Below are 11,544 nucleotides of genomic sequence, written 5' to 3' on the forward strand. Positions count from 1 at the left end.
TAAATTGAGGTGTGTGTGTGTCTGTGCGTGTGTGTGCGTGTGCGTGTTTGCAACAATGTCGAGTCAAACAAATGCAAAGCAAAAACAACAATACCAACACAATATACATTGCAAATACATCAAATACACAACAAGCTGATTAAGAGAAAAAAATACATTTGTTTTTATTATACTATATACAAAAGTATCCTGGGACTAAAAACGCAAAAGATAATATTTGTAATGTCAGTAATCAACTGGCAAAGTGCTATGGCGATATCTGTAGGCTACCTATTTTTTTAATTTTACCCTCTTCGCCTGCATTGTAAAAGGCTTGAAACGCAGAAGTAATATGAACTAAATAGCTGCTCCGGTGTATTTACGAACACACACCACTTGGGAGCGGTGTTACCCTTTCAGTGACACTGCAGCCTCTGAGCAGCTGATGCTTTAGAAGTTGATATTTCAATTCAACCACACACACACACACACACACACACACACACACACACACACACACACACACACACACACACACACACACACACACACACACACACACACACACACACACACACACACACACACACACACACACACACACACACACACACACACACACAATAAAAGTTTATTTCTGTCACTGTGTTAATCATATTCAAATTCTCTATTTAAAAAAGGAGCTGTGTACATTAAAAAAAATAACAATCTCTCCTTTTCTCACTCTCCCCCTTTCTGAAACCCCCACCCCTCCCCCCCAATATACTCCAGTCAGAATTCTCCTCGTTTCTGACCTCACAAACTGGAAAGCCAGAAGCTTCCACTGTGCAGCCCACACCCCTATTTCTTATTGGTCCACGGCCCTGACAGACAGAGGGCGAGGCGTATCTGGCTTCGCTTCCGGACAGGGGTCGGGGGCAGCTAAAAGATTGTATATTTACGAGGGGAGCTGCAGCTCTTTTTAAAAAATAGGCCATTGTGAGATTAGCTGAACATCAGCATAGTACAATAAATTATCTGAAAGTTTTTTTCAGCAAACAATTAAAGAAAAACGTATTAGGGACCACTAAGACCATATAATATGGTGTATAATAGTACCGAAAAGTGTATAATATGGGAGCTTTAACTTCACCAGTAAAAATAACAGATCACCAGCTTGGCAATAAAACAGGTAATATTTCTTAAGCAAAAAGCATAAACTTAACTTAAACCGGTCAAAACAGTTCAGCAGCAATCGTTTCTCAGCATGGCAGCGAGCAGAGCAGGGCACAGACTCAGGTTTCTCTTGCTGCTTTTATGCAGTTCACAGATTAACCCAGGTGAGCATGGTTGAGAGAGGAAGAACACCTGGGGCCAATCCGAATAGTCCAATCTCCTAACCTATAAACCTCCTTTCCTATAGTCTAATCTCCTAACCTATAAGCCTCCTCTCCTATACCTTAACCCCTAAACGTCATCGGGGTTAAGGAGAGATGAAAGGTGCTTCCTATCGAACATAGGAAAAGACAGCACTGTTTCAAATGAATTCGACTCCACTTTCCTAACCGACGTCATTGCGCGACGGCGAGTATTGCTGACGTGAGTCACTAGCGTGAAACTACACTATTCTTCGAAAATGGACTACAACAAGCGCTCGTTTGATCCATGCGTTCTTTTCATATTGATTTTAATCAAGTTGTCGCCAACAGAGTGAGAATCACTCCCATATATCCCAATTCACATGTGGAATAAAAAGAGGCTACACTTATGTTGATGTTGAAATGAACTGCCCCCAGTAACTTCATTAAATGTGAAGTTGGTATTTTATTTTCTTATGGTGTAAATTATGTGCTACGAAAATAACTATTATGATGTTGGTCTTTTATGAGTTCTTTATTATCTTAATGGGGGGGGGGGGGTATTTTGTTTTAGCCGAGTTAAATCTTCCTCTCTTCTCCTCGCCTCTCTTCTGTTTTACCTCTCATTCGTATTTGTGTAGACTCGGTAAACTCCGGCGGTGGCCTGTTGCTTTAAATCTTGCCGCCGTAAAGGATTATGGGATACCACTATCTCCTTTCCTTTCGCATAGGTTGGTCCGGAGTAACCAATGCTAAAGGTGGGTTAAAAGATGAATCGAGGCTCCTATGCCTTTCATAAGCATTTTGAGAATTCAAATCACCTATCCGCCGAGTACTTCCGGGACATCTCGATAGGAAAGGAAATTTCCTATGCAAAAAAGACTATTCGGATTGGCCCCTGCTCTCTCAATCAGTGGCAACTTAAAGGAGAATCACAGAACACACTAAGGCTGTGTTCCGAATCGCATACTTATAGTATGTAGAAAAAAGATTTAGGATGTCCCGATTCTTGTGGCCCAATTCACTGGCACAATCCAGTGCGCCCGTGAAGTGACGTCACATCGACGAAGCCTTCATATGAAAACAAACGGGATGCGACGGATGTAAAAGGAAGAGGCAAGATCAAGGCGCAATGTTGTGATGAAATAAGAGAGTAAAGTATGTCCCAATAGTATGCCTACTGCATCCTAACTAGATTATTTTTATCGTCGGATGTAGTATGTAGAATAGAAAAATACTCTTTCTTTTTCCTACACTACAAGTACAGAAGAGTTTGAGGGCCACAGACAGGAGAGAAAAAAAATCAGATAAGGAAGATTTCTCTTTCATTATGACGAGAAATGTCAAGAATAAAGACGAATACTCCAAAAATGCTATTGGAGTTAGTGAGGTATTCATGTATTTTCAGCATACTACAATTGAAGTGCATGTATTGGGACATCCTTTTTCTGGCATACTAAGTAGTAGGGGAGTATGGGGATTGGAACACAGGGTAAGAAAAGCACCCAAAACAAGCCCATTTGTAACAAACTAGTTTCCTGGTTCATTTTGAATCATTAAAGTTTGGAGACGGACCTCGAGTCTTCACCATAAAGCTCTCCAGTGAAGCGTGTCTCTGTGGATGTGTTTTAATTGCTCTGCTTTTACTTTATGAGCTTAATTAAGACGTAAATTTCCTTTTTTAATGTCTTGGTCTGTGTCCCCCGCTACACACACACACACACACACACACACACACACACACAGCTTGTATAATTTAGACTTTATGTTCTTTTTTTAATGTCTTGGTCTGTGTCTGTGTTATTGCTAATTGGTGTTTTTATTATTATTGAATTGGAAAAACTCAAATTAGGAAAAGTTTTGCGAGGAACACAACTGCCCAATATATGGTTGTTGTTAAATGACTGAAAGATCCAAAAATTGTGCTGCAATCTCTTCAGTGTGAGACATATTTTTTATCAAGACATGTAGAGACAAAATGAACGCCAATAACATTGCTCCGCTGAGCCTTCATTATACTAATCCCACGCAGGCACACACGCAGGCACGCACATACAGTTTTTTGGTGATTGACATACAGAGAGAGAAGAGAGAGAGAGATAGAGAAAGAGAGAGAGAGAGAGACAGAGATAGAGAAAGAGAGAGAGAGAGAGAGAGAGAAAGAGAGAAAGAAAGAGAGGAAGACAAAGAGAAAGAGACAGAGAGAGAAGGTTTCTGTGTCTAGCACATCTAAAACCTTGAAAAAATCAAGCATTTTCCAAACTTTCTAGACTCTTTATGAACCCTATAGTTAAAAGGTGAGAGTGCGCACACACACACACACACGCGCACGCACACACACACACACACACACACACACACACACACACACACACACACACACACACACACACACACACACACACACACACACACACACACACACACAGTAAAGTTTTATCTCGATGCAGAATTGATTTTTAATAAAGTATGAAGTCATAAGGATCTGGAAATGGCTGGATCTGATAATGCATCTTCAATTGTAAGTGGAGTTTGATTAATTAGATTGAACACTGGTCACTAATGATGTATGAGGCTCTCATACACACACACACACACACACACACACACACACACACACACACACACACACACACACACACACACACACACACACACACACACACAGGTCGATACAGGCATATTAAGGAAGCATAGACTGAGGAAATTAAACGTTTAATTAATCAGACTTGTGAGGACAACGATCGAATCCTGAACTGGATTTATGTTTCCCAGTCAATAGCAGAGTGGATGCGCTGTTAAATATACAGTGCTCCGTTATGGTCCTATCAATAACACACACACACACACAAAGACTCTCTCTCTCTCTCTCTCTCTCATACACACACACACACGCACACACACACAGGCTCTCTAATCACTGTTCAATGGAAAAACACTTAGACACATTCAGGTTAAATCACATAAAATCCAATAATTACATTGACTATTAATGGAATTTTAATGAAAAACCAGATAATTCACTTCCTGAAGAAAATGCGTGTGAATGCCAGCTGCTGAAAAGCCAACGCTAAACTGGAAAGTTGACAGTTGAATCATTATGAAATATGGTTAATATTTTAAAAGAATTTGATTGAAATTTAAAATAGTTGTATGTGATAAGTTTACTTTGAAAAATGTATAAATAAATTAATAGAAAAATAAAATTAAGTTTCTTATAGTAAATATGAATAGTGGAAATGCTGGAATAATTATAAATGTAAAAAAAGCCAAAACTTAATCTGATTTTAACGAAAAACTAAAAAATCGAGGTAAATTGAGGTGTGTGTGTGTGTGTGTGTGTGTGTGTGTGTGTGTGTGTGTGTGTGTAGTAGTTAACTGTTAGTTAATACTAAGTTAATACTATTATGGGTTATTTAATGTGTACTAAATGCCTCAATCATCTAAGCATAAAAGTTAGTTGATGCGCAGTTCATGTTTATGAAGGATTTACTAAGCATTTATTAACCATTAGATAATGCTTAGTAAATGCTTATCAAGCCTTAGTTGAGCATTTACTAACAGTTAATTAATTTACCCTTAATGCAAACCAAAATTCATTTCTCCCAGAAAATGCGTGTGAATGCTGGATGCTGAAAAGCCGATCGCTGAAAAAGTATGAAAACATGGAAAAGTTTATAAAAGGTGTAATAGGTTTGAATGGGATTTAATTGTGGTTGCCATGGCTTCAGGCACCAGTCTTCTGCCCCATTGTGACTTAAAATCAACAAATAAATAATATCGTAACGGTTAATGGTACTAACGTTTAGTAAGAAAAAGAAGCTTCATTGTTACAAGTGCAATGAGGAACTTTTAAATATTTCTGAAACAGTCTAATTTTTCCTCTGATGATCACAAGTTACAGAAAACTAGACTATCAGTGCAAATAATGCTATTTTTATAGAGTTTTTGTCATGGGTATACGCTCACCCAGGAACAACAGCTAGCGTAGTAAAAACACTACCGCTTTTGTCCAAAGAGAACGCTAGAATGAACTAAAACTAAAAGCTCCTCGGAGAACCTTCAATCATTTATACACTGTTATTAAATTATAAATACCACCAAAAAACCATCGCAACTTTGAGTTCAGGTTTATTAACAGATTAACAAGAAACACTGCAGGCAAACACACTGTAGCTTGGAGCATATTATAACAATCATTGATAAGATTGAGAAGAGAAAAGGTAACTGCTGTAACCTTCCTCACATCAACACTTAGAACATATTTAAAGCAACAAAATCTAACTTTTCGGTTTGGTGCTTCGGCGTCAACTAAACTGAGTCCAACTCTATCTATGTATCTATGTATCTACGTAAATATCTATCTATCTATCTATCTATCTATCTATCTATCTATCTATCTATCTATCTATCTATCTATCTATCTATCTATCTATCTATCTATCTATCTATCCATCCATCCATCCATCCATCCATCCATCCATCCATCCATCCATCCGTCCATCTATCCATCCCTCCCTCCCCCCCTCGCTCTCTCTCTCTCTCTTTAAGGTGGAAAAGTTACATATTGTTGCTTTAAATCATGTGTATATGAATCAGATTCCATATACAGTACAATCAGCCCACTGCAGTATACACACACGTATGTAATCAAAGGACTACGGTGATCAATAAATGGTTATTAACTGAGACATAAATATAATTAGTCTGCAGACCGTTAAATCTCATGAGCACAGAGTCGATCAACATCCGTAAGAAACTAATCTAAAGACATGAAATCTAATATAAGAAAAAAGGCACTTTATAAAATGAAATATTGATTTTTAAATGTGAAATCTATAATAAAGCAGAGTAATTTCTCTTCATCGCTCTACTAACTGCTTCAACACACTGACTCTTGTCCAGTGTTTTCCTCAGCATGGTTCACAAACACACACCCACACACACACACACACTCCTCAGCATCCTGCTTGTCCAGTCAGCGGGTCTGTGTTGTCGGTGGGAGCCTCCCCGGTCTCCAAAGCTCTCTGGACCTTCTGCCAGAAGAGCCCCGTGTGTGGGCCGGCCTGGGGCCAGCTCAGGTAGGTCCGTCTCTTCACCAGCTTCCTCATGCGGTAGTACGGAGACATCTGATAGGCCGGGATCTCCTCCAGAAACAGGAGGATCAACACGTCCTTCTGCTCGTCAAACAGACGGAAACTAGGGAAACAAACCACAAAGAACGGAGTGTAAGGTTTACATTCAAGCCATCGCCAAACGAGTTGAGAGCTACACAAAACTCTCTCTGTAATTCTCAGTATGGCAGCGTTTACAAACTCAAAAGAAGAGCTCAGAAAAATCCCAAGAGCCCAAGAAATGTTTCAGTTGATGATCATACTGCTAAGAAAAAACCTGGTCGTACAGTAGAAGGTATAAAATCCATGTGCCATCACTGAAGGCTTTACCTCATGTAGATGCACCGACATTGTTGTTTTTGTAATTACTCAGATTTCCTCATGGGGGCGACAAAAGTTACGCACTATAGCTTTAAGGCTGCTTGAGAGATACGTACAGTTGGTGTTAGACTGCAAACAAAAATACACGTTTATAAACCTTGTGGGGACCTGGACCGGATTGTACTCCATGTTGTGAGGACTCATATCCGATTGGGGACAAAAAATGCAGTTTGAGTTTTTTTTAGGGTCGTTTACCTATTCTTACATTAGGTTTAATGCAACGTTTACAACCTATATTGTGGGGAGTTCAATTTATGACCAGAATTTAAAACTTCCCTGAAATTAATTTAAGCTGTACCTTGTGACGCCTAGTGGTAGAAAGTGGTCATTACAAAGATATCCCAAATATCCTTTCGAAATTAAACTAAATGAAAATTACTAATGTAGTGGGGCCAGTCAGAGACTCAAAATAGTTTTTTGGGAAGAAGTCACTTAACCAATGTTGATAACACTTTACACTAAGGGTACATTAATTAACTGTTAGCTAATGCTATTAAGGGTTTGTAGTGAAGGCTTTCCCTCCGTAGATGCACTGACAGTGTTGTTGTAATTTCTCAGAATTTCTCATGGGGGCGACAGAAGTTAAGCACTATAGCAGACGCTGGTGAGCGCTACAATCAACAACAACTGAAAGCTACTTTAACTTCTGAGGTTAGATAGACGGACAGACGGACGGACAGACGGACGGACGGACGGACGGACGGACGGACAGACAGACAGACAGACAGACAGACAGACAGACAGACAGATAGATAGATAGACAGACAGACGGACAGACAGACGGACAGCTAGCCCCCACCTGGCCATCTGTATCTCCCTGGAGCACCACTCGCTCTGCAGGTAGCGCCGGCTGATCACACAGATGGTTTTCCTGCTGCCGTAGATGGCGTCTGTGATGTTCTCTATGATGGGCTTACCTGTGGACACAAACAGAAGCATGTAGAGAGGAGCCTGGACACTCAGTTATTTCAAACTGATAAGAAAGTTTCGTTTTAACTTGTTAATTGAAGGTAAGGGTATAGAGAACAATTTTTGTTTGAGTGTTAAGAAACCGGACCATCGTCCAAAATAGCCAAAATCACAAAAAAAATGTTTGAGGTCTTAATTTTCACACAAACAAAAAAAATTGGTCTAGATTCTTGGCACTTGAAGCACAGTTCAGTTCTAGAGACCCAGAAGTGAAAACTAAACTAAGAATAGGATGTGAAACCTGTTTAATGCAACAGGAATACTTGAGAGATTAAGTGTCCATTGTACTGTCAAGTGTATTCTGCTCTTTGTGAGACCTTTGACATGAAAAAGAGGAATAACATTAGAGGAAGAGAAACAGGCCAGCAGATGAAAAGACAAGATACATGTCTGTACAGTATGTTAATGAGAATTGTAGGGGAAGCTAAGTGGTTAAATTAGTGGTGGCTGGAATTACATCTACGGTGCCCACAATCTCTAGCATTGTGTCCTTGAGCAAGATACTTAACCCCAAACTGCTCCAGGGGCGCTGTACTATGGCTGACCCTGTTTGAGGACAATGGTAGAGATGGTGGTGAGCACCATAGATGTAATAGCTGCCACAACTAGTTTTACTACTAACACCCTCCTGTCCGGTGCCGGGGATCAAACCAGAGACCTCATGGTTACTGGGAGGAACCAGAGACCTCATGGTTACTGGGAGGAGGAACCTCTCAAACTCAAGGACAACCTACCACTCATAGAATCGTGACCCCTAATAAAGACAGAGATGAAGAGAGCGACTCCTGACCTGGTTGGAAGTCCCTGTGGTGCAGACACAGCCTCCAGCCCTGCTCTCCTTCCAGCACTGGGAGCATCTCTCTGAGGACCCAGGCCTCGTCGTGAACGTTGTAGGAGATGAAGGCGTCGTAGTGGAGAGCAGCTCCCTTCTTCCTCTTCCTGCTGTCATAGAGGAAGGCCAGGAACAGGTGATAGGCGTAGGCTAGCTGCCACCTCAGGAAGTGGTAGATGAAGGACGCTAGCAGGGTTAGCACCACCACACCAGAGCTGCTAATGAAGCACAGGAAGCTAACGTCCATCCAACAGGACTGGATGTCAAAGTCCAGCAGCTTGCTGCCTTGTTGTTCCAGGGGAAAGTAACAAGCGTACTGGTAGGCGTTAACAACCTGAGTTTGGTTGTTGCTCTTCACCCATTGGATGAAGCCGGCGTTGGAGCAGTCGCAGGAGAAAGGGTTCTCGGCCAGGTCCAGGTGTGTTAGTGCAGGGAGAGACTGGAAGACCGTCTCACTGATCACTGTGATCTCATTCTGTCTCAGAGTCAAACGTCTGAGTGCAGACAGGCCGGCCTGGGACAGGAACTCTAAAGACTTCAACTTATTGTCAGAGAGATCCAGAGACTCCAGGTTTGGAATCGGCCAAAACAACTCAGGGTTCAAATCTGACAATTCCGACCCCACTATTGTCAAACTCTTGAGCTTGTTATTGAACTGAAATGTGTCTGGACCGAGAGTATCAAAAAACAGGTTTTTAGCTGTGAAGTCCTCTAAGTGTGTCATAGCCTTGTGGATTTCTACCGGTATGTCAAATGAGAAGCTGTAGTGACAACCCTGGCATATCATTTTGAAGGTTTTCAGGGATTTCAAAGGGAAGGTGGATTCATTATAGTTTGGGTTGGGACTTTTGAAACTGCGGTACGAATTGAAATAGATTGTAAGTTTCTCCAGCTGCTGTAGTTTTTCAAAGTTGTTTTCATAAATGGATTGAAGAGACATACTAAGAGATGCTAGGCTGGTCAGTCCGTCAAAAGTTTCACTTCCCACCCATACATTACGCTTTGACACCACATCTAGATTTTTCAAGGAGCCTAAACTTTGGAAAGAATTAAAATCAATACTTCTGATGTTGAAGTTTCTGCTCAAATCCAGGAACTCTAGTTTCTTCAGGCCTGTTTTGAAGGTGCCTCCTAATTTCCACATCAGGTTGTCGCTCAATTCTAAAACCTTAAGATTATTAAGACTTTCAAAAACACACCTGTCCAGTTTGGCAATCTTGTTTTTGTTCAGGTTAAGCTCTGAAAGGCTTGTTGTGTTTACAAAATCCTCGCAAGTCAACTCAGAGATGCGATTGTGTTCAAGGTTTAGGACTTCGAGAGAAGACAGAGCTCTGATGTCATCTGGTACTTTAGTGAGTAAGTTGGTGTCGAGTTTAAGGAACTTCAGTCGCTTCATAGATCTTATCGAGCCGTTCGGCAAATCGGTCATATGAGTAGAGGATAAATCAAGCTCACTGACCTGAGAGCAAGCTACAAGTTTGCCGGTTACATTGTCAACATCTTTAATATATAGATCAAGCTTCCTGAGTGTTGGTATTTTGCAGACTGTAGCCAAAAGACCTTCGTTGATCAGCCTCGTCATATAATACAATCTAAGATGCACCAGTGAGTCAAGACTCTGCAGGACTCTTTTGATCTCTTGAAACCGAATTATATTATTATTGAAATATAGCTGAGTTACGTTGTGAGGAATGTCCAATGTCATGCCCGCTTCATGGCCACAACGAGAAAGGTCTAACGTCTCAAGGTGAGGAAAGGTCTGTGTCGTGATGCTAAACTTCTCAAACGTATTGCTATGAACATCCAACACCTTCAGGCCTGACGTGACGTTTGGCTGCAGGTCTTTGCTGTCAAAGGAGCTGAATTTATTCCACCCGATGCCCAGATTCTGAAGTTGTGGCAGCTGGAGGATAGGTTGAATTTCAGAAATTTGTTGGAGCAAATTACCTCTTAATTCCAATGTTTGTAATCTGGTCAAGAACTGAAAGGCAGAGGCATGGATGAACTGAATTCTGTTCTCCTGAAGGTATAACACGGTGAGATTAAACAGACCCTGAAAGATGTTTTCTGTCAGTTTGGGGAGTTTATTTTTCCCCATGTCGAGATATTTCAACCCCTTCAAATGTACAAAAGAACCATCGTCAACGTGAGAAATCTGATTTGAGCGCAAAGTCAAATTTCTCAAGTTTGACAAGTCGCCAAAATCTTCCCTGTTAATACGTTCGATATGGTTTTCATTGAGTTTTACTACTTTCGCATTTCTGGGGATGTCATCGGGGATGGTGACTAGTTTACGCCCAGAGCAATCCAGAGAAACCTCAGCCGAGGCGTCTGTAGAATATTCAATGCTGCAGTTTCTCAGCGAGTAAGACAGTGAAGGGTTTAGATTAAGCAGGAGAAACAGAAGACAACAGAGAATTCCCATTGTTGAGGCTGTTGTTGTTCAAGGTGTAAATCTGCAGAAAAAGGAACACAATGATAAACAACATTAATTTATTGCTCGATCCATTGATCAAAGGTTTTTGAACCCCTCCATTTTTCTTGCCTCGCAAGCTTCAGATTCTTTTCTCTCCCACAGATCAGTCTAGACTTTCTCCAATCTCTGTGCCCCGTCTGATATAAGGGATTAGGCCCGTTCGACCCCAGTTTCGGCTCGTCTGGAAAGTAGACGAGAGTAGCCAAGTGCAGTCGGGGGAGTGACGAAAAAGCCTGACTGAAGCCGGACAGACTCGGAGCTGCAGCGACTTGCTCCAGTGTCTGTGTCCGTCTTGATCCCGCGGGACTTCAAAGTCTCATGCAGCCGAGCAGCAGCCAGCCGCAGGTGCAAGTCGGACAAAAAAGTCTAACCATAATGCAGTGCGCTCAGCAAGACGAGCGTCATAATTGCGCAGGTCTTAGCAAGACGGCTCCAACTCAAACAAGGCTATTGTCT

General features: G+C 41.3%; 1 protein-coding gene across 1 annotated transcript; it reads right to left on the bottom strand.

The window, feature by feature from the left end:
- Window positions 1-6,274: 6,274 nt before the first annotated feature.
- On the bottom strand, window positions 6,275-11,037 carry LOC307264029 (toll-like receptor 13; the record flags this gene model as incomplete). The annotated part of the gene is made up of 6 exons (XM_080045354.1): window positions 6,275-6,515; window positions 7,611-7,728; window positions 8,571-9,278; window positions 9,675-9,780; window positions 10,294-10,515; window positions 10,864-11,037. 6 exons carry the CDS (start codon window positions 11,035-11,037, stop codon window positions 6,275-6,277), a joined length of 1,569 nt encoding a protein of 522 aa, XP_079901480.1.
- Window positions 11,038-11,544: the final 507 nt, after the last annotated feature.

This window comes from Ammodytes marinus, assembly GCF_949987685.1.
Source record: "Ammodytes marinus genome assembly, chromosome: 17".
Lineage (NCBI taxonomy): Eukaryota > Metazoa > Chordata > Actinopteri > Uranoscopiformes > Ammodytidae > Ammodytes > Ammodytes marinus.